The 24,618-nt window shown below is 41.8% G+C and overlaps 1 protein-coding gene across 1 annotated transcript in view; it reads left to right on the plus strand.

Annotated features, from left to right (window-relative positions):
• Wipf3 (WAS/WASL interacting protein family member 3) overlaps nucleotides 1-24,618 on the plus strand; it is a 65,082-nt gene that overhangs the window by 23,693 nt on the left and 16,771 nt on the right. Inside the window, exons 3-5 of the mRNA XM_010628364.3 lie at nucleotides 17,888-18,023; nucleotides 20,087-20,218; nucleotides 24,458-24,612. Of these exons, the coding sequence (XP_010626666.1) occupies nucleotides 17,888-18,023; nucleotides 20,087-20,218; nucleotides 24,458-24,612 (423 nt within the window). The remainder of the gene's footprint in view (nucleotides 1-17,887; nucleotides 18,024-20,086; nucleotides 20,219-24,457; nucleotides 24,613-24,618) is intronic.

Raw genomic sequence — 24,618 nt, forward strand, 5'->3', positions numbered from 1 at the left:
ACCTTGGATCATTTTAGAATCCGTTATAGGATGGCCTTTCAGCAGTCGCAAGGCAGTTTGCCCCACTCATCTGCCAGACTGCAGCTGCCGACTTCCTTCTTGGGCTCTCCTTGCTCCTAATGGATGCTTGCTCGGAATGCTGGGGCTCGCGTGTGTCTGGAGCTCACAGAAAGACCCTGGGTGAGCCCAGGTGCTCTTCGTGTAGACACGCAGCTGCAAAAATACAATGTGCTAAGCGAGTGGCAGTCCACTTGTACTCACTCCTTCCGTTCTTATTCTTTTTTCTCTCTCTCTCTCCTTCAGCTTTTCTCACACCACCTAAAGTCTTTCATTGTTTTTTCTCTGTGGCCACTCTTAGTAAATAAATACACAGGACACCCAGATAAATTAGAATTTCAAGTAAAAGTAGTAATTCAAGGGTGGACCATAGTAGAGTATTTATACTTGAAAAAAATAGCTGCTGTTCACCTGAAATTCAGATTCAGTTGGGCATCTTGTATTTTATCTGGCAAGATGATTTGTCTCTCGCTGTGCCATTTGTGTGCTTCCTACATATGTATGTTTATAAATGTAACTGGAAAGCTAGAGGGAGAAATGTCTCCACGGAGTTGCTTGCTGTTTTCCTCTGTGAATCTACCACATACTTCCCACCCTCATTCATATATTCAAGAAAGCTTATAAACTCCTCTCCCCTCTCCTTTGTTCACTTTTTGCATTCCTCCCCTTATCACGTGTCTCCCCAACCTATTCTTTAGAATATAGCTTCCTTCCTCTATTGTTGACCATATTTAATAATATTTTCCTTCTTACATTATGTCTTTAAAACCCAGTAAAATAAGGTCTTTATCAGCTTCGATATTATGATTTCCTTTTTTTTTCTTCTTTCCTTTTGTACCAGGGATCGAACTCAGGACCTTGTGCTTGCAAGGCAGGTGGTGGAACCACTGAGCTAAATCCCCGGCCCTCTGATTTGCTTTCGAAAATTTTTCTGACCATTGTTGTTTTTTTTTTTTTTTTTGAGTTGTTGGATCAGTGGGTTGATGGCTTTTAAAATTGGATCATATCATTGGAAGGTTCATGGGATAGAACATGTCATCTAAAGACCTTGAGAGCAACATAAGTCTGAGGAATAAATTTCTCATTCTCATCACATTTCATTAGTAAATCTCAAACTCTTCTATCCAACAGTCGTGTCACTGTAATGTTTGGGGATTTTTTTAGAATCATTGAGCTAATTTTTTGGAGACCCAAATCAGTGAAACCGATTCATAAGATATATGAAAAGGTAGGAACACAAGGCTATATATTCACTGTAGCAAGACATAGAGTGTCAGGTGAGAGTGAACTGAGCGGCAGCAGACTTCAGTCATTAAGGGACCAGGTGAAAATAGCTGTCTTCCCCATGGTGGAGGTTACATTCTGGGGAGTCACCTCCTTAATTAACTTGTTACCTAAAAGCACCGCCCTCCTCCACCTTTGTGCTACCATTGGACATGGTGCAGGTATACTTTGTTCATCATCCAGCAAGTTAGAAACTAAACTAACCTGTCTCTTTCCAGAAGAAACATGGCATTTTTCACTTATGTTAGAATATATCTATATTTTTTTGATGCACAGTTAGTTATGTCTTTCCTCATGCCACAAAAAATTGAGATAGCTGTTTTTAAAAAATCCTGCTTCCACGAAGTTTTGCTAAACCCTTTCTGCAGTATTTGGCTTCTACAGATTTCTTTTTCTGATTTGTAAGGTATCTGGTTCATTTTTTATAAAACAAATCAAACAGCTCTGTGCAGTCATCCACCAGTTTAAGGACTGGCCGCACGTTAGGGGTTTCTGACTTTGTGGACCAGCTTTCTGGCACTGGTGTAACCTGGAATTTCTTCTGTTCTTGCCCTCTCCAGTGACTTCAGTGCCAAAGCTGTCTGAATATCATAGCTTTCTCTAAAACATCTCCATTAAAATGTATCAGTGTGTATAAGATTTAGCTTGGAATAGATTTTATCTTTTAGGGAAGTTATTGTTCACAGTAAGATGGAGGAAAAAGTACAAAGAGTTTTCACATGCTCTTTCTCTCCATACAGCCTCCCTGACTGTGAACATCAAAGTTTTTTATCAAAACTTAAATTTGGTATTTTGTTAAAGATTCATCTTTTTTGGTACTGCAGATCAAACTCAGGACCTTGCGCTTGCAAGGCAGGCACAGTACCACTAAGCTAAATCCCCAGCCCAGGATTCATCATTTTTAAGACCATCTCTTTTGTGGGGTTGTTACTCATATGAATAGAGTAAGCACCAGATATTATTGGAATTTTTAATGTGTGATTTCTTAATAATGTTCATGTAGTGAATTTTTATAGTCAGTGCTTTACATTCATACAACATGGTCATATATTCTGCCAGTACAAATATTTTGCTTCTCAAAATGAAATTAAATATACTAGAGATCAAAATAGTAGCTGGCACATCAGAGGCAATCAATGTTTATCCATGAAGATACTCTAGTCCTTAAAGAGTCTTGGGACTTCCACAGGCTTCCTGGTCTTTAAGTGGCCTTTTCCCTGAGCAAGGCCATTCTCTCTTCCTTAGGGTACGGAGTTAATCTCACTAATATGCCAAGGTGGCAGAGACCCATCCACACAGAGGAAGGACAGAGTAAGTGGGTCTGTCTATGTTTGCGGAAGCAAGGGTTACATCAGCCCACGCCACTCCGATTGCATACAGCCTCAGTCAGCAGGCCTAATTTTAGGAGGTGCAAGACAAAAATACAGTTGAGAAGGGCGAACTAAAAATAGCCCCCCCATTCTGTTGCAGTTCCCTTGCTCAGACAGTTTGTGTGCTCCATACAAGCAAACTTCCTTCCCTGTCATAACTGGCCCGAAGACATTTTGATAGCCTTAAAGAACAATAAGCGCCTGCATTTCATTTGGATTCCTCACAGCTGTTATGACCTTCCGCTTACTTCTCCCCTCCTCTAGAGTGGCTGACATCCAGTTAAACAGATGCTACCCTGTTTATCAGGGAGAGTTTGCAGAGGCTCTATTTTACTAAAAGTCTATGAGGAGTCTCATTCGTGAGAGTATGTTGTGTGAGTCACATTCAGGTGTACCCACAGGCCCCTTCAGCCATTTTCATGGCAAAATAATTGTTTTTATTTTCAACTCACACTGTATTTTCACATTAGAACGATTCCTTTTTTAGTGAATTTTTTTTTTTAAGAGCTTCATGTGTTTAAGACCATGCTGAGTCCTGGAAGAGTGGACGGAGACATAACTTCTGCCTCAGGGAACCTACTGGAGACCGATGCGTGTTGAGATGGGAAACAATCTCTTCAGCAGGCAGCAGAATTTGTCTTAGGAGAGGGCTTGTTTTGGGGAAATATCTTGATGGCTCACAGGAAAGGAGGGCTGCAAGTTGAGGGCAGGAATGAAGCATCAAGACGGAAGATTAATCTGTACCTTGTGAGGCTAGATGGAGAATCTGCTGCATACATAAGAAGTGAAAATACTGAAGAAGGAAGGTGAGAGAGAGGTCACAATTGTTAGAGGTTGGTAACTAAGAGGATACTGAGCTATCTGAAGTTCCCCAGTGTCGGGGTGGCCAAAGGCCATTGGAGGCATGGGAGGTTGTTGATGAAGCCATGCGATGAAAAGTCTCTCTGTTCTCCACCCACATTTCAGTCAATCTTCTGGGTTGTAAACTAGTTAAACTACTGGTTTAACTTCTGGGTTGTAAACTAGAAGGTTTACACTACTTTATATGAATATTTGGGGGGCAAAGAGTGTCACCCAAGGCTTTGTCCCTTGTTTCCAAGACCACAAGAAGCAGAGCAGAGACAGATGTGTGAAAGTAGATAACTAGAAGCAAATGTGGCTATGAGACTTAACCTTCCCTGAAATAGCAAACATCGTTGGGAGGCTTCAGGCTTCCTGAGGGCATTCAGGACACCTGAGTCAGCCGCTTCTACATATCAGGGTCTGGAAGCTGCAGCAGTATCTGATTTACTGGACTAATTGAAAGTATACAGCTGATACACAATAAATGTGTAAGAGTAGAAATAGAAGAGAATAACTCCAACTCTTGGATTAATGTAGAGTTCTCTGAGAAGAGTCTGCATAGCTGCGTCTGGGAATATGGGTGTGATTTCAAGAGGCAGAGTTGGAGGGGGTCACATCAGGCACAGGGAATGCGTGAGAATTGACTTTGAGACACTAAGTGTGTTAACAGTGCAGGGAGTGAGGAACTCAAGCAAGCATGGCTGATAGATAGTGGTTGTAGGCTGATGAAATCAAGCGGTGTGGTCAGATTCTGGGCGTTCTTCAACATCATGCCAAGTGAGTTTTGCCCTAATTCTGTGTATGGCTGATCTAGATCTAAAAAGGAAAACTGAAATACAACATGAAAGTTTAGCTAGAGAGGGAAGATTTAAAAATAAGAGTCACATTAAGAGGCCACTTAGAGCCATGACTCCCAACTTCCAACCCTCACCTACCCCCCTGAAGGATGACCTGCTCTCATTGCTAAGATCAGAAGTGTGGGCTAAGTGGTCTGGGTAAGAAGTGAAGAGAGTGTGACTGTAGAAAGTGGTGGGAACTAGAAGGTATGGTAGGAATTAGAAATCTATTTTGGAAGAACAGTTGATAGGAGATGAAATTGACAAATCATTGAGACAGAGAGTTGTTGATTTTGAATGTGACTGGCTTAAGGATATTCCTGGGATCCACAGCACAGGAGGAGTAATAGGTATGATAGGTAGTGTGGTGGAGTTAATGCATTTGTTTAGGGTGTGATAAGATTAAGGTGGGACACTTACATGGAGTTGTTCAAATATAAGCCTGAGCTGCAAACTTAATGCATTCTGAAATGATCTATGTTGCAAAAATGCTGTCAAGGCCAAAAGTAAATGAGTAGACTCTAGGTGTTTCTACTCTGCTAGCACATTCCTGAGCTTTCCCATACAGGTAACATGCAGAAGTGTCTGGCTTTCCCTGTTTTGTCCCTGCCCATAGGAGATCATTGCAAATACTTGTGTGAGAGAGAACAATACAAGGGCTAATCAAAAATACAATGTATGTTTAAATTTAAAAATCAGTTTATCACTGAAAAAACACTTTGCCGTTAATTCCCTTCAAAGCATTCTCCCTTACTTCAAACACACTTATCCTACTGTTCTTGGCACTTTCTAAAGTAGCTCTGGAACTTAGTGAGTGTCTTTATGAGGTACGATCAAAAGTATAGTGAATTCTACTGCCAAATGTCACCCAATGGAAAAGCAGGCTTATAAAAACATTACAGTGTATCCAGATCTACTTTAGTCACTGGATCTGGAATCTTGTGACTTCTGTCTCTTCCCCAAAGTCAGAATGACTATGAAAGGTGAACATTTTGAATTGATTCAGGACATAATCGAGGCAGCCACAACAGCACAGCTAAAGACACTCACGAAAGAGGACTTCCGGAGCTGCTTCAGAAAGTGGCAAGAAGGACAGGATAAAAGTGAGGGGTAATATTTTGATGGGAATTAATGTGTTTTTTATTGTAATGCATTTTAAAAATTTTATCGTTCACTATCTTTTTGGATCACACCTTGTAGCCTCAGTTTGGCAATGCTAGAGAAATAGGAAAAGAGTTTGTACTTTTTTAAAAATTGTGGCGTGGAGGTGCCTGACTTACTATATATACTTGTGTTTGACTTTTCATTCATATGCATATGGTTGAACCAAATACTTTCCTAGGAAAAAAGTATAACTTTACACAAGAGGTTTTAAAAAACACATACGGAAAGGGTGTGGGAGCAGTTCTGTAGTCTAAAACCTACCTTCCTGCCTTGTTCCCATTTTTCCTGTTTTTGACCTATTATCATAATCGTTTGTGCTACCTTTCTGTTTGTCATTTATTTATTTGTTTTGGATATTGTTTGTTCATATTTACTAGATATTTCCCCCCTAACGATCAATAAAATGAGGTTGTCTTTGTAGGGAACTTTGGACCAAAATTCTGAGTTTAATAGATCAAGAAAGTCCAATAAATATGGACTGAACTCCTGGTGTGCAGCAGGCACTGGGCTTATGTGGCGGAAAATGAATGAACTGGCACTGCCTCTCAGGGTTGCTGTGAGATGCACATGTCATATATACCTGGGAAGACTTGTAAGCTCTAAATGTTTGAAAATAGAGCACTGAGTCATTGTTGTTTAGGAAGGATTCGTGGATGAAGGAGCCACTGGACTTTTTAGACAGTATTTTATGGAGAAGATGTATTTGAGCCAGACAGCACCATGGTACCGTCCTAAGCTGTGGAAGAGCTGATGTCCTTTATGGATAATCTATCTGGAAGTGTTTTTGCAATAATTCAGCCCCTAAGTGATTGAAGGGCCTGGCCTGGTTACCAAAAAGGCAGAGGGTGTTATCTGGCCAGGGGTACCCTGAGAATATAATTCCTGGAGGCTCATTTTCCCACAGCACATTTGTATTAGCTACTTGACTAGTTGAACCTTCTGGACCAGGAAACTTGTTCCAAAAAGACCTCATAGATGTACACACCAGACGTTAAACAACTAACCTTGAGTTCTAGATGAGGCTGGGGTGGGAGCAGGTGCCCTTTTTTTTTTTCTTTTAGGGAATATGTTATGTCATGGTTATTTCAGATGATGAAACTTTCTTTTATTATAGATACTCTAGCAGAAATAGTGAACTTTTTAGAGCTTTCAGTGGTAACAAACAGCCCACTACAACTGGTGTGCCACAGGTTGCCTCCACTGCTCTAGAGCCATGAAGTGTTAATGGGTCAAGGAGACCCTGGGATAGCAGCCAATGTGGTCAGGCAGGCTCAGAAGGCCTGCCATGTGTTAGCCTGAGGATATGTCATTGTCATTGTTCTGCAAATGATCAGTGATCAGAACCTGGTGAGCAGCCTAATGGGCATCTCAAATTAATACATTCCTGTGGTTAAAAAGTGAAGTGTAGAAAACAGTGGTGAAAGAACAGCAGCAGTATGTGTGGGAATGTAGTTTGAGTGTATGAATGGTGCTTACTTTTTTGGCTTATTTGGAGTAGAAGAAATGATGAGTTTGTTTGGATGTGTTGAATTTGATGTGCAATCTCTTTAAAACTACGCCAGCATTGTTTGATGTTTATTTATCACATTGAAGCTGTTATCATCTGTTAACCTGTTGCTATGAGAGTTGAGAAATTAGCATCCTTGTATTACCCTCACCTCCTCTGTCCACCGTCTCTCTTTCTTTTGGTACTTGTGAGACTACTTTTGAACTTCCTTTTGTGGTCACCTGCGACCTTTAAATAATACCCTTAACCTCTATTGTTTGTGGTCAGTGTTGGATGGTGCTTTGATCCTCTGATATGTGAAGTGAGCCCCTTAGTGCTCTTGCCTCTTACTCCTTCTCTTTTATCTTCCACTTGCCAAATTTTCTCAGCTGTACTTTTACTTTTTCTTTTTTTTTTAAATTAACAGCAAGGTTGACTTTCTCAGAAAACAGTAACAACTCTATGAATGCCAACACATGGGTAGATTTGTGCAACCAGCTGTACATGCCCAGCCCCCCTCAAAGCCCCCTTGTGCCAGCCCTTTGTAATCCTACCCTCCTATCTCTGGCTGCCGCTGATCTTTTTATTTTCTCATTATTATTCCACTACTGGGAAGCTCCACATTTGTTAATCCATTCACCTGCTGAAGGTCATTTAGGTTGTTTCCAGGTTTGGGCAATTATGAATAAAACTGATATAAGCATTCATGTACTGTATACATTCACATATGGTTTACATCTACAGTTCTGTGAACATAAGTATTTCTCAGGTAACTACCGAGAAATGAGATTACTTATTTGTTAAGTTTACATTTAATTTTATAAGAAAAAGCCAAACTGTGCACTACCATAGCCATACTGTTTCCTACTCCTATGAGAGTTTCAGTTGTGCTACATTTTACAGTGTGCTTGTAATATTCTTAGGTTTTTGTTTTGGTCTTTTAGCCATTCTGATAGGTATGTAGCATCATGCCATTGTCACTTTAATTTGCATTTCACTTATGGCATCTGTGCTTTTCATATTTACCTTCCATATGTCATTTTTGGTGAAATATCTAAGTCATTTGTTCTTTTTTTTAAAAGTTTTTTTTTTGTCTTATTGTCATCAAATTTTGAGAGTTCCTTGTACAGTGGTACCTCAATTCACAAACTTAATTTGTTCTACAGTTCTGAGGAAGATGGCCATTGTGTTCCTCACCCAATCCGGAGTTCATAAACGGAAGTGTAATTTTGCCAATCTTCTGTTTGCAGATCCAATTATTCACAAACAGAAGCATCCGTGAACCAAGGCAATACAAATCCTTTGTAGGCTACACAATTTGAAAAGAATTTTTTTCCAATCTATAGCTTGTCTTTTCATCCTGTTAACCATTTATTTCCTTAAACAAAACTTTTAAATGTTTTATAACTTCTAATTTTGTAATCTTTTGGGTTTTGAGGGGTTTTTTTTCTTTTTCTTTTTTAAGTCTAGTCCAAGAACTTTTCTTCCTACTTCTTATTTCTATCTTTTATTTTGCTCTTTATTTTTACTCTGGGTTTCTTACTTAAGAGAAACTATATGATATTTAAGTTTATGTGTCTGATTTATTTCATTTAATATTACGGTCTTAAAGTACATCCATTTTTCTACAAATAACTCCAGTTTATGTTTCTTTATGACAGAATAGTACTCCACTGTGTATAAATACCACATTTTCTTTACCCATTCATCTCTCAATGGACATATATGGGCAGCTTCCAAGATTTAGCTATTATGAATTGTGCTGGTATAAGCATGGGTATACATGTATCACTGTAACATGATGTTTTTAACTCTCAAAGGGGAAGGGGATCAAGAAATTGAGAGTGGAGGAGGGAGGGAAAGGATAAGGCTTTGAAAAAACTGAGTTTGGACATGTTATATACATGTACTGACTCTACACAAGGAATCTAAACATTATGTACTGCAAACATGTACCCCCAAAAAGGAAGGAGATCAACAGACTGGTGGACAGGGAAAAAAAGAGAAGGGAAAGGAATGAAAAGAGGAATAAAGATGTGTAATGTACATATGTACCAACTTCCCACAAGGAAAGTAAACATTATGTACTACGCACAGGTACTAAAATTAAAAAAAAAAAGAAATCTCCAATATTTTCTTCTTTAGAAATACTATAGCTTCATGTTTTCCATTTAGATCTGTGATTCATTTTGAGCTAATTTCTATGTGAAGAACGAAGCTTAGGTTTCAGTTTTTGCACATGGATGTCCAGTTGCTCCAATACCATTTGTTTAAAAGTCTATCATTCTTCATTTCAGTTGCCTTTGCACCTTTGTCAAAAATCCACTGACTCTCATGCCGGGGATTTAACTCAGTGGCACCACACCTGCCTTGCCGGCATAAGGTCCTAAATTCGATCCCCGGTACTGAAAAAAAAAATTCATTAACTCTTTTTTTTCCTCCCCCTCCCCTGCCCAGTACTCAGGATCAAACTCAGGACTTCGTGTTTGCCAGGCAGGCGTGGCACCACTGAGCTAAATCCCTGCCTCTCCGATGGCTGTTTGTGTGAACTGTGTGCCTAGTTGAAGCTGAGAATTGAATCCTAGGGCTTTTGCACAGAGCTACCTCCCTACCTCATCTTTAAATTTGTTTGAAGCAGAGTCTCACTAAGTCATTAAGTTGCCTTGCCTGAACTCAAACTTGCATTACCACTTCTGGTTTAGAGCCCATAATATGTTTAATGCAAAGAAAAGCTATTTCCCACTGATGGAAGCTAATGGGCCCCTCTAGGGGTTCTTAATCTACCAAGAACTCTTGGCCACTGGCAAAGTGGATCTAGACAGTTCCTTAAGTGACAAATCAGTGAGAACAGGAAAAAACTAAAGAAGCAAGCCCTGAACTCCCACTTTCCACTGCACCAGATGGCCTCCTTAACCATCAGCCAGGGAGAAGTCGGGAGCCAACTAGCACTAAAAAGCAATGGCCTGGGGAAGAGCAAAGGAAGTGGAGAGCATGGACCGCAGAGACACTGGGTGAGGTATAAGGATCCCCTGAAAACCAAGGCAGAGTGCTCTAGGTGCCAAATAGGGAAAGAGATGGGCCAGCACTGGAGTGAGAGCCAAGGGTGCTGACAGAACTACAAAGTACATATGCTGGGCAGCCTGGATCTGCTGATTCACAAGCTTGGCCTAGAAAGGTTTGGTAGCAGATTCTGGAATGGACAAGAATCCCAGCATCAGTACTCTCCTTGGGCAAAGCCGTGAGTCATTGTTCCTCTAGGATCCAATCCAAGTCCAGATTCAGGAGCTTTCCATGCAGAAGACCCAGAGAAGTGACTGTGTGAAATAAAAGCCTAAACCCACTTACGTTTCTATCATCTCTAAATGGCACAATACTGTACTTTGGAAATATCTTGAACTTGCCAGAATTTTTGGACTTTTACCCTTCTTGGTTTTTTTGGGGAGGAGACTCCTTTTTCATCTGAGTCATGTTCATGACCCCTATTATTTCAGAATTAATGATGCTCAGAACCCTGATTTTACTCTGCAGACAGCAGAGAGGCAAGAATGGAGACTAGAGTCCCAACTCTAGAAAGAAAGAGGTGGACTGGCAAGGCTGATGCAGAAGAGGTTCTGTGTTACCTGACAAGGGAGTTCCAGGTGCAGGTGGTTTACAGTTAGGATATCAGCCTCGCAGCGTAGAGTTACTGTATGCAGTTTCCATTGTAAGTGCACCGGTCCTCCCCTGCCAAGACAGCTGCTGTCTCACATTTAAGGCCCTCACAGGCTATTCTTGGAGTCCATCATTCAGCCCTGGTCATCCTTCTGAGCCCTGGCAGGAGCCTAGCACTTAGTAGCTCTGCTCTTTCACAGCCCTTCCTTTTTCTTTGATGCCCCTTTCCTGTCCCTTCCTTCTACTTGGACTCCCACCATCCATATGAAGCAGCATTTATGTTGGTCCCAGACCAGTGGGCAATTGTCCATCTCCACCTATCCAGCTGCAGGCCTGCTTTCCATTTTCTGAGTGATGTCGGTGCAGAAGAGGCTGTACAGCTCAGGGGTTAGGATAGCCACTTGTGCCTGGGTTACCTCTCAGTTCTGTACTTCCTGACAGTGGAATCAACTTCACAACTACGCTTTATTTGTACACTGGATAAAATACTCACAACTAGTACCCACATAATGGGATTGTTCAAGCGCCGTTGAAATGGGTTAGTATGCTTGGAACAATGCCTGGCACATACAAATGCCTTCCCAGCAGAATACTTTTTGTTATGGCTTCTGCTGTCATTTTCACCCTTTTTGTTTTGCATCCTCCTTGCTAGTTCCCTTACACAAACTCCAAAGTCACCTCTGTGTGCACCCTAGAGTAGGGAGAAGGAGCCATTTCTCAATGAAAGCTTGGTTGCTTCAAATTAAGGAGAGGAATTAACTAGATATCCTTGAGTTTGCAAGGTTGGATGAGGGGGAAAAGCTTTTACCAGAAATGAGAATGCCACTTTAAGAGTTGGAATTGAATATAATAGTGATGTTTTATTTGTTTGCAAATTAGTCAGCAGAGAGGAGACTAATATATCTTTTTTGTAGTACTTTTGGTCTAAATGAAAGATATGAAACCTCACTAGTTTGTGTGACACTGTTCAAACTGTGCATTATTTTTTAGTGATTCCTGTACCATGCCCCTGACTCCTAGCACTGGCCTCTTCTTTTACATTCATGAGATAAAGACTCCAATTTTGGAGACTAGTTATAAGGCTCAGATCTAGAAGATAAGTTATGAGAAAACACATGTATACATATATATGTGTGTGTGTATATATATATATATATAAATTTTATATATGTATCTAAGCATACACATCTAGTAGACAAACACATACTTACAAGCACATGTACATATACTCTCTGAGAACAAGATCTTGTTGGTCTTGCCCCTGTTGCATTCCTGGCACACAGTCAGCCTAACATAATGCCTGGCACATAGCACTCAAATCTGAAAAATTATTGGGTTACATTAACAGCAGTAGTTTTCTCTACTGATTTCCATTTACCAACTGATTTCTATTTACCAGCTTTCCAAGTCCCCTTTCTCTAGCAGTTTCCTTGAACTACTAATAAATTCATTTTATTAGTTAAAACAGCCATCATGTGCATTTAAAGATGTGATTTGTCCGACACACCAACTATCTTTTCAATGTGTGGCTTGAGAGTGGTTAAGTCTATGAGAACTGCCTCTGTCAGCCTCGTTTGTACATCTGTTAGATCCCTCTTTGTCTACATTTCTTCACTTCTACTCTTCCTATCCCCAACATTTATTCTCCTACTTTTCTAGTTATTCTCTACTGAAGGGATTCGGGATTTATATTAGAATTAAAATTCTCGTGATTGATGAAAATAAGTACGGCCATTTATCACCAGAAGTGTAGTTCATAGTTAGAAAGGGATTGTCACACAGTGGGGCTGCTTTAAAACACAGGGTTGGGTGGAAAAATGCTAGCATCTCCAAGTGAATGCAGGGGGTGCAAGTGGAAACGCTAAGCCAGAAAGTGATATTAATGAGGACTTTGAATTTTTATTCTGAATAAGATGGACAGCTACTACTTCTCTGTGAGAAGAGTGACATGATCTGGGTGGCAGGTGCTTTGCTGAAGATCAGGACATTGCTCTAGGAGTATAGACAGGGCTCTTCATCTGGCCTTCCAGGATCTGAAGGCTCCTTGGAAGACTGCCAAGAGGCAAGTGTGAAAAGAGCAAGGAGATGAATAACTCAAGCCAAGGTCTGGAGGTGAGGTCCAGTGTGTGGAATGGAAAGCCTGAGCTGCTCCCTAAGGGAGACAGGCAGGTTTGAACTGGATCCTGAGAGCAGTGAGGAGCCAGCGAAGAGTCTTATGGAGGGGAATGACACGATGAATGCCATGTCCGTATAAAGATCACTCTGGTACTGTGTGGAGGTGGACAAGACAGGAAGCAGGACAAGTAGGCGATGCACTGCAGAGGCCACGCTGGCCTGCACTTAGACAGCATCACAGAACAGGGCATGGTGGGACATGACTGTTACTCCAGAACTTGGGAGACTGAGGCAGGAGGGTCATGAGTTCAAGGCCAGCCTGAACTACATGACAACTGCCTCAAAAAAAAAGTAAGAAAAGAAGGAAGGAAGGAAGGAAGGAAGAAAGGAAAGAAAGCAAGAAAGCAAGAAAGCAAGAAAGCAAGAAAGCAAAAGCAAGAAAGAAAGAAAGAAAGAAAGAAAGAAAGAAAGAAAGACTGGCTGTTGGGAAAAGATGAGCACCCGGGGTAGCCTCTGGGTCCTGGGTGCAGAGTGCATGCCACATCTAGTAATCAAAGTTTTCTCAGTGGGTGAGATAACCTTGATGGGTATGCTTTTAGGGGTGTAAATAACCAAGGTCACCTATGGCCCAGAGCCCATGTGAAAAAAACCCTAATTGAGCTTCACCACCAGATGACAGAGGCAGCACAGTGCAAGGAAAGCCAATGCTCAGGATGTGGACAGCTTGGTTTAAGACATTAAGTTTCAGTAAAGAAGGTTAGAGGAGCCATTTCTTCAGCTCATGGACTTGAATCACGATTAGGTTTCTAAAAATGAGATAAAACTCTTAGATCACAATGTGCTTTGTTCTTGAACAGTCTGACTTATGCACACTTGGGGCACAAGGAACATTGCTTCAGGTCCAACTAGACAGTCTGTATCATTCTGAAAATATTTCGGTCTCTTTTGGATCCCAAGTTCCTTGTTTTCTACAAAAATATGGTAGGTGGGGGAGGGATGAAGTGCACTCCTGGCTGTCCTTGTGATCCAGACTTGGGAATGAAACACAGGTATGGAGGCTGTTGACATCTGTCTGCCCCAAGGTTGAAAAGGCCGTGGTAGGCTTAGGGCTGGCGTGACGAACGAGGTCTTGTGCCTGAAAACCTGCGCTCTACTCTGAGGTTTAGCAGCCACAATAGGACTGCAAAGCTGAAACTGTATTTGAAATGATTGGGTTCAGATCATCTTTAAGAGAAATCACCTGCTTGAGTTGGATCAACTGGCTGGTTTCTCACAGAACCATTATCATAGAAACCATTATCAGAAAGATGCAGGACTAGTATATGGTGGCAAGATGACAAATAGCAGACAACACGGATTTCAAAGTTTTAATCTGGGCTGAACTCTCGTGCCTTCCCCGAAACAACATTGTGCCAAGGTTGACTCATTGGTTGGTACGATAAACAAATGTTCCAAAGCTTTTTTTGATCCATCAAGATAACAAGACAGGCACCTCATCAATTCTTAGGTACTATCCTTGGCTCTGTTGTCATTTGATTTTATTTCTAGTTTTACTGGATCACTTCAATTTTTCAGGCTTTACACCCAAGGGGAGCTAATGTGTATATCTCTTCCACTGTCTTACATCTTACATCTTTGAGAAAACCAAAGCTTTGTGTGCAACCCAACAGATTTTCACACTCACTAACATTGTTAACAAGAAATAGCAATAGTGCTCTTTGAAGTGTCTTGAGTTTTTTGCAGATTTTTTTGTTTTTGTTTTTGGTGTATTTATTTGCCATGGGAAAAGTGTCCAGGAGTGGCTTTCTTTCCTTCCGTTATATTTTCAGTAAAGTTGTCAATGCTCCAGCTTTGCAGAGAACAAAACATTCAGTGAATATTTAGGAATCTTCTCTCCTGTTTCTGCATCCTGGAACCACAGTAACAAGAATTCTTAGGGCTTAAAAGATTTGTCAAAAAGAAAATTACAGTTGAATTGTTAATAAATAGTGCTGATGGAAGAGAAATGACTGCTTTGAGTAGCATGATCTTCGATGTGAGAATGAAAGTGTCTTTTTGTGTAAAAACTATTAAGTCTAAATATACATGAGTCCTTAAGCCACGCAGCAATTCCTCCCTGCCTGGTGGGAAAGCAGATGGTGGAAGGGTACCATATTATGCCAGGTGAGGAAGAGCCCTCTAGTGGAAAATCACCAAGGTAGACACTGGAGCAGGAAAGAAAGAATTGAAAAGAGAGAGAACATTAAAATTAGCACCAAGTTGAACTACATCATGTAAACATGATGTAAATTGTCACATCCTCCTGTTGATGTGAAAGTTGTTTTTTAACAAGTCTATCATCAACATATCTGTCATGTAATGTCAGGAACTTACTGAGGCATGTGCTAAGTAGGTACTAAAATTAAAATCATTATTTCAATGCAACATTTTTCATAACCACACATGAAATACCAGATACGGGCAGCAGGATCAGGGAATAGGAGACACATTTTGGGAATAAACAGGAAATTGAGTCTGAATTAGGTGAGATGGGGTACTGAACCCAGGGGTAGTGATGCATAGGGCTTTCTCATCGTTCCAAGTGCTTCCTTAAACAAAAGAATGTACCATTGAACTCTCACCTTCCCCGTCATGTGAGTTGGTCCATGAATATCATTATAATTCACTGCTGTTTGTCTCTCTAGGGAAAGAAAATTACAAAGTACTTCATATCCCATATCTCTGGCCATAATGCATACCCGAGATTGTAATGTCATGCATGCAAAAATATTCTATGCCCTTTTGACTAGGATCGTAATGTTTCTGTTGGTCCTTATTTCAGTCCTTGTAAGTAAAATAAGAGGAAACTAAAAAAACTTAAATTTTGCAGTTTAAAATGACTGCTTATATTAATGTTTTATAGAGGGTATCTCAAAATATGTTGTCTTCTAACTACCCTCTTGTATGTGTTCCCTTAGATATGTATTCCATGTATCTATATATTACGAGGAAATTCGAATTAGGAGCTCTTGCTCTCAGTTCTCATTGACCTTCATCCAGAAGCCGCTCTCAAGGGCTCAAAAAGCATGTCTCCAGGAAACAAGAACTGGACTTTAGAGCTTGTGCCTTTTAAAGCCTGCATAAGATTCATAACCCAAGCTGTAGTCAGCCAGTGAAAATGTGGATGCAGCACATATTAGCCCAAACCACAGTGGCCTTTGTCTCTAATCTGTGATACTACAGAGGCTAACAGTTTCTAGTTAGCAAGCATGCTTTGTCTTTTCTAAATAGAAAATGACTGTACCAAGGATTTATAAACCTTCATTACACTCCAGGGACCACAGGGTCTCACATCTTCTGTGAAGTCTGCGTATCCTGATACACATAACTCTTTCTGAGCTCTCCACGGTCCTCCTCTCTGTAGGCTATGGTAGATGCTCAGTCATATGCTGCATTATAGATGGTCAGATTCCTTGCAATGTGTCCCTGTGTCCCAGGCACTTGTGTATGCCCTTGAGACCAAGAACAGTGTCGTATGCCCCCTGGAGCTAGTTCATTCATTCATTCAGTTATTCACCCATCCAATACATACCTACTGAGTTTATCTTAGACCAGGTCCTCTTCTACACTTGGGAATGCACTGGTGGACAAAACAAACAGAATATTTTTCTGATAGAGAGGCCATAGGAGTGATAAACTCATAGCCACAAATGGAAACTTTTCACAAGAGAACAAGATATGAACTCATATCTCATGACAGATTTGACTGTGGAAAAAAGAATAGGGCACTCTGAGAACAATATTTGGCATTATTTAAATTTGGAGTCAGAAAAGGCATCTGACATGGTGACATTTAAATGGAAACCCAAAGACAGATGGTATTCCCTATACAAGAGGGACTAAGGAGTATTTCTTACTTTAAGAAGTGTTGAATCATCTCTAAAGCTGCATGGTATAAACCTTCTAACTGGAGGATCCTCCTGGTTGTGTGTCCCAAAGCAGCCCCTTCTTTCCCTATTGACTAGAGTCCTATTCATTTTTTCTGGTGCTCCCTGGTTCTGATGACCCATAGAAACCCCTGCTGCACGTCAGCTTGAGCTACAGTGGAAGTGAAGCAGCTAGATCTCAGGGTTATTTGCAGAGTTAGGGCAAAAGGTGTTTTTGCTAATTTATTTATGAAGTATTTTATCAGTCTGTAGGACACATATTCTATAGATGGTATGTGCCTTTGGTTGCTAATGTTGCAAAGTAAAAAGCACATGGCTTTTGGGATTCAGCTCATTTGGAGTGGAAAACCAGCCCTAAGACTTCAAACAGACGAATTCATAGTCCCAGATTCCTCCCCTGTGAAAGGGGGGCCAATTCCACTTAAACCAATACAGTTTTATAAGCAAACAGTCATAAAGTTTCTCTGAAATTCCGGACTTCCCTTTCTTTCCAATTCCCTGGCCCTTCTGGGGCCGTTTATGTTGAACACCCTGGTTCTCCCCTCTGCTCCAAGATTATGTGAAGGTCGCCATTCCTCCCTAAATGCCAGATCCCATAGCCCAAATCTGCTTCAGTTAAGAGAAATGATGGGCCCATAACGGGTCACCTCAGACCCAAAGGTGGGAGGATGTGAGCACCAAAGGACCAAGTAAGACCTCAGTACTGCTCAGAATAGTCCACGAGCAAGCAGGGCACAGGAGAAATTCCCACCAACAAGCTAGGGTCAGCCAAGGATTTGGTCTGCGGGACCTTGGGACACCAAGCAGGGTGACTATTCAGAACCTGTGGTAGGACCAGGTATGCGCAGAATGGAAGTTCAAGTGTGTCGGTGGTGCTTAACTAGGAAAGGGCAGAGGGTCTATGAGAGAGGGCTTGCTAAGGCCTCCAGGCTTATTTGCACAAGATGAGCATTTGGCCAGAACCATCTAAAAGAAAGATTCCATTCTGGATTCCAGGGAGACAGGTGTGGGTAGGGACCAAGGCAGTCTCCAGCAAGACCTATAGGTAACTGAAAGTGTGAGATCAACCTTGGGGAAAATCCCAGCAGACAGGGCGTTTGCTTCTCTGTACATGTTATATGTTCTTATAGTCAAATCCCTCTTATTCCCTCACAGCTTAGCACAGATACTTCTTCCAGCTTGAGAAAGGCAGATCCAAAAGGTCGGAGTGCACTTTTGGCTGATATCCAGCAAGGAACTCGCCTGCGAAAAGTCACACAGATCAATGACCGCAGTGCCCCACAAATCGAAAGTAAGTGAGCAGCTCCATCAGGTCTGCAGGACAGGGTAGGTATGTGGAGCATAGCCAAACACCCCTGGCTGGGCCGCAGTTGTGGCCCAGGATACACGAGGGCCACCTCAGACCTGCTTGATAGACAGACCAAGTGGGCAAGAAAATCAGAACTTTCTTTTCAGGTTTGTAGGTGGTTTAGGCCTATGCGTGTCTTCCATCACTTTTCAGGTGTTTAAAAATAAAATATAAAAATCCCATAGTGGGGTAGCTTTTTATTGTGATAAAATATGCATGACAAAATTCATCATTTTTACTATCTTAATATGTCCCATTTGTGGCATTTAGTGTAGTCACAATATTGTTATGACCAACCATTCCCTCCATCTAGGTCCAGACATTTCCATTACCCCAAAAGGAAGCCCCATACCCATTAGCAATCACTCTCCGTTCTTCTCAGCCCCTACCCACTGGCAACCACTAACCTACTATTTCTGTTGGTTTGTTTATTTTGGATATCTCATAGGAATGGAATCCTATCGTAAGTAGCCTTTTGTGGCTGCTTTTCCTCACTTAGCATAATGTTTTCACTCTTCATCCACATCAGCATTTCATTCTTTTTTTCATATAATCTCATGTATGGATGTGGCCCATTTTGTACCTATAGCAGAGTAGCATGTAAAGATCATTTACTCTGTGTCAACATAGTCCTCAAATTTAATGATAGAAAAGGACAATCTCAATATTTTAAAATGCAGTTTCTGTTTAATTTTTCACAAGGAAAAAATAAAGATTCAGACTTCTGTCTCACAGGATCATATGCCTCCAGCCTCTGTCTTCTAGAGCATGACAGAGTAAACGTAGTCTTGTGCATGGGTCAGACAATCTGTGCTGAGGTCTCCGGCTGATACTAGGCAAATCAAAGAACCACTATGAGGCTCAATATGCTCATCTGCATAATGAGAGAGATAATAATATGCGCTTTTATTGTCAATGTTGTCAAAATAACATTATACCTATGATGTTGAAATAATATATGCAGAACTATTTAGCAATGGGAGGTATTATTGCATCTGCATATATTTTACTATGGGTGCATGATGATAATTGTCAAAGGTAGTCCTAGAAATGCAATTGTACCACATATAGGTTAATACACAGACACATTTTTAAAGAAATATTTTCAACCTCTATTATAATTTTAAAAATTAATTTCTGGTTAGACTCACTTTCTAATTGGTCAAGCTCAACTAACAAATGAACCCAGTTTATTGGAACACCTGTTTCCTAATCACTCCAAAGAGAAGCAATGTATTATTAAAACTGTGCTCAGAATATTCTGACCACTTTCATCCATCAGTGGGCACTGTGCCCTCATTTCTTCTGCCTATTGGCTTCCGTCTATAGCCAAGTTCTGCCAGGAGTTCTTGTTAAAGCCAAACATCTCAGTTTCTGCAGTTGGTAAGCATACACAGCTGGAAGGCTGGAGTTACTGATGCCATGCCCCAGCCTTTCTGGGCCATAAAAGAAATAGTGCCAGGGAGCATGAGAGGATGCAGGCCTGAAAGCTGGAGATATGGGAAGGAAAATTCCAAAGCAGAAATCATTACAGGCCTTCACTTTCTGCTTGAAGTTCTGGTCAGTGCTCTATAGACAAGAAGTTAACGTGACTGAATTAGATCTGCGGGTTTTCCCTGTATTGTCCTTCCAATGCCAAGTTGAAAAAAGGTACTTCTCTACAACTACCATGATTGAATTTTCTAATTTGCAAAGTGTTGCCAGTTCCCCTGATGGCATCCACCAAGTAACAGTCTTCGGGTATCTTTTTGCTTGGTTAATTTTGGAGTGGTTGCTACAAATGGTCAGCTCTGTGGTAGAAAGAGAGAGGACAGCAAACAGATCTAGGCACATGAGTCTTCCAGGGAAGGCACAGTGTGTTCAGGGAAATGCTGAGTGGAAGGGGATGCTGAAGAGAGGATAAGGGTGGCTGCTGAGGGCAGCCTAGAGTTAGACCGAGGCCTAGAGTGAGAATGAGCTGCCAATTCTGCTCTCAAGCCTCACTGACCAGCCTTTTGTCTCTGAAGGTTCCAAGGGAGCCAACAAAGAAGGTGGAGGCTCAGTGAGCTCCCGAGGAGGAAGCACACCTCCAGCCCTGGGAGATCTCTTTGCTGGTGGCTTTCCTGTGTTGCGACCAGCAGGTCAGAGAGATGCTGCAGGTAAGGAGTAAATTTTTTATAACTTTTGAGTCATCTTCCAATTTTTCCTTTATTCCTGTAATGCTGAGGTTGGGTTGTTTTGTTTTTGTCATCTAGCAGTTGTTGAATCAAGCTTGCACAACATCTTGTCATTTTTAGGGTATCAATGAGTTGATGATCTACTATGTACCTCTTGTTTTCTGATATTTTGTCCTCACATTGGTCTAGTCCTCTACCCACACTTTCCATTGAATTTTTCATAACACATGCTTCTGCTTGTCTTCTTTTCATACTTTCTACTTCTTTACCAAGTGGCCATTCATGTCTTGTATTGTCTTGTTTAGCTCAATTAATTAATTTTGTTTCTTCTTTAGGCTTGTCGAGTACTTTATTGGCAAAATCCTTTACCTGTTTAATTAAATCTTCTTTGAGTTCATTAAACATCCTATGCATTTGCTTATATCTTATCGCTTCAAGCATTTTGACCATTTGGTTTATTTCTTTGCCTATAGCTTCTTTTACTTCTGTGTCCATGAGATAAGCTTTTGGGGGGTCACAGAGGTTTGGAGGCATCTTGCCACCTTTCTCGTGTGTCTGCTGTTTTTACACTGTTGGTTGAAGATCAGTTAGGGTAGAGAAGCTCTGTCACTGCTGTGGAGATCTCTTTAATTAGATTCTGCCTCCCTGTGATATGTCCTTGGATTTGGTTATTTCGGTATTTATACTCCTCATCCTATTCACTAGAACATTTTAAGTTCTTTTAGTGCCCAACTTTCTTCTGCAGGCTTAACCCTCAACACCACTCAGAGAGGAGAAAACAAACTCCAGTAATGTTGACAACACAAAAACAAACCAGAATTGGCATACAGAAAAAGCCAATGAAAAGCAACAATTAGCAACTGTTAGCAAGAGAAAAGAAATCAGCAAAATAATGGGATTATTACAGGATGTTGACATATCATAAGAACCAATGATAGCTACAACTATACCATCCTCCACAGTGGACAAGAGATCTGCAGTAATAATGGAGACACGAAGACAGACCAAGTATTGACATTTTGTAAATATCTACTAAAAGCAATAACTATACCACCATTAACAATAAAAACAACTCAGCAATAATAGTACAGAGTCAACTAAATAGCTAAAAAGTAATAAAGCATAACAGTAAATTTTTTTAAAAAATGGGAGAGGTTAGGGAATGGAAAATGAAAGAAGTAAAATTTGGAAAAGAAAAGAGAAAAGTTAAGTAAGAAAATTAAATAACAGAAAGTTAATAAAATCAGGTAAGGGTAAAAGAAATAGATGAACAAAGAAAGGAAAATTAATAAAAAGAGTCAAAGATAGAAAAAAATGAAACAAAAACTACCCCTACCAAAAAAAAAAAAAAAAGAAATGAGTTCAAAAAATTCCTCCATGATTTAGGTGAGTAGTTTCTATGGTAATGGAATCCACCAGATATGGGTGAAGGATAGGGAATCACAACTAGTGCCTACATTGTTTGTGTACCCATTTTGTGGCTGTGAATGCTGAGTCCTGCACCACCTTTCACTCAGGCAGGGTCAGTCCGTGGTGTGATATCTGCCTTAGGGCTATATTCACGCCAGCTGTTTTGAGTGTTTTTGCCCTTTTGTATGCCCCAAGTCATGATTCTCTCTGACTGGCTTTATGGTCTATGGGTTCCTGAGGTGCCTCCTTTTCCAGAAGTCCCTCTTCCATATACCCCAGGATGTGGCAACTCCACAAGCTAAGGTATCTCCTTGATCACACTGGAAGATGGGAAAGTCAAACAGACCACTAAGCTCTGTGCTTGAAATAGGCTTGCCCCTTCTCCATGGCTATCTCCCACCAGTCAGGGCAAAGATCTGTCTCACTGTGTTAGGGTGATCCCAGAGACTATAATGTTTGTAACTTCTGAGTCCCAAAGTGGCTCGGTCTTAAAAAGCAAACCCCTTCCCCAAATGGCTTCTGAATATATTACTACTCCCAACTATAGCAGACCCTGCAGTGAATTTCTTTCCCAGCTCCCTCCTGAAACGCTGAAGGACTCACTTTCAGAGCAAAAGCCCACATTGGCAGCTTACAATAACCAAGGGCTTTTCTTGGGGCCAGCATTGCCAGTCTGATGTTTTCCTCCAGATGGCTGATCGTCTCTGAGCTTGCCATGTGCTTATGAGAGACAAGAACGCCCCGGGAGATGGAGTTAGTGTACCAAGCTGCTCCGAGGGTTTTAGATGTCCACAATCACTTACAAAGCTTGGATTGGTTATTCAGGGGTAAACTCCATCTTGGTTTTCAAACGTTTTATCCCTTAACTTTCATCCAACAACTGGACACCTTGGTAGGCTCTGCCATATTGAGGGGCTCTTTCATCATCTCCGTGTACTATGAAAACAGGTTTGAGCACTGTCAGGCAGAGCTCACTCCCTGAGTTGACCTTTGCACAAGACAGCACATAAAATAACTTACGTTGGAGTTGCAGGTGATAGATTCTAACCCTGGAAAGGCTGGCTTCTATTTCTGGTCATGGTACTAGCGGTTGGGACAATGCCTGCCTTTGGCCCCTGTTATCGAGTCAGCAAAGGCAGATGCAAAGACTAACAAGACATTACATGCTCCAGAATCACCTCAGAGAAAATCCTCAGTAGAGGAATGACAGCATTACTGGCCTGCCTCAAGAACAGCCATCCCAGCCTGGTGTGGTGGTGCCTGTAATCCCAGCCTTGGGAGGCTGAGGCAGGAGGATCACTGTGAGTTCAAGACCTGCCTGGGCTACACAGTGAGTTCAGGGTCAGTCTCAACTACATAGTGAGACCCTGTCTCAAAAGCAAACAAACAAAAAAGAACAGCCATCCCATAGTAGCACTGTCTGGGTGATGCTCACATCACAGCCAGAGGGTCACCAGTCTGGGAAACCAGAAAGTATCCTCTGTACTGTCAGGCCACACCAGGTCCTGCCCACCAAGCATCAGACACCTAGAATCACTTGTCCTCTGCCTCAGTGGCCTGACTTTGAACATCAGGTCCTTTAGCGTATGAGTTAGCACCTGGCTGCAAAAACGCTGGAGATTTTTACAAACTGAAAAGCTCAGAACTCCCAATAGATAACTGGGGTTCATAATCTGAAACAAAGCCTGTGTTTTCTTTGTGACAGCACCCAGGAAATTTTAGGTAAGAGCAGTAACCATTTTTTCAAGTGTTTTCTACATGCTGCCATGGAGATTATAAAATATAAGGGAGGGGCAACGACCTAGGGAAAAATGGAATTCCTTTTAGGGAGACTGCTACATTTGGAAGAAGTATTTAAAAGGTCTCCTGACAAGACAATGGCAGAACACTGCAAGATTGTAGGTCAGGAGCATTTCAGAACTTCTATGCAGTAACCGGGACAGGAATGTTTCCTCTAGAAAGAGGCAAAGAGAAATAAAGATGAGAAATACGGATGTGTTGCAGGGCTGGGCAGAGTAGCAAGGGCCTCCCGAAACGCACCCCACTCTTCCATGAAGCCCACCAAACACAAATGCTCACCATGAACAATTTCTTGTTGCTGAATTAAGAAGAGGAACGGAATTTCAAGCTCGGGCTGTTGTGCTGAATGAGCTACTATATAGGGTGAGAAATCTAGGAAAGGAGGAGAGGGAAAGCCCCTAGGAAGCCAGCAAAAGTCTTTGGGAGGAAGGCTTTGAAGTTCCCAAGGCCATGGAACTAGGAGATTCAAGATTACTCCACCTGGATTGCCAAGGGCAAGCGTCTCCTGCTTATATTCAAGGAATCATGGATTTTCTGCTCTCAATGCAGAAAATAAGAAAGTCCTTGCTCACAAAACGCTGGAAGGAAAACCACCCTAGCCAGGACTTCTGGTTGGTAACCTGAGGATCCTAACTAGAGCATAGGGCTGGTGAGCCTGATGGGTAGGAATAAATGCCCTTGAGGCTGTTCCCACGATGAGAAAGGGTGCAGTCCTGTGCAATGCGCTAGGGGACCTGGAGACTGCTAGAAGATGAGACGGAGGCGGCACACCAGAGCAAGGCTGGAGGCCTGACCTGGGCCTGTCTTGGAGACCAGGGATCCTTGATGCTGGGAAGAGCCTTGGGGCTGGGCCGGCCTTGGGGCAGCTCCTGCACCTGAGGCTTTTCTGCTGACAACAGAAAACATGGTGCACCCTGCAGCTCCTGGACCTCGTGCCCGAGGGTGTTCCAGACGCCGGGACTTTCTCCTTCCTTAACTGCTACACTAACCTAGAATTCCTTTCACTTCCAGGTGGCAAAGCAGGGCAGGGTCCTGGCTCGCGCGCACCTTCCCCCAGGCTGCCCACCAAAACCCTCGGCTGTGCGCTGAACCCTCCTGCTTCTCCCCGGCTGGGCACAGCCTCCGAGGGGCCCGGAGCCCCGCGCACCGTCCCTCCGCGACCCAATGTGCCC

The sequence above is a fragment of the Fukomys damarensis genome, unplaced genomic scaffold, assembly GCF_012274545.1.
Source record: "Fukomys damarensis isolate Sample0158 unplaced genomic scaffold, DMR_v1.0_HiC HiC_scaffold_4, whole genome shotgun sequence".
In the NCBI taxonomy this organism is placed as follows: Eukaryota; Metazoa; Chordata; class Mammalia; order Rodentia; family Bathyergidae; genus Fukomys; species Fukomys damarensis.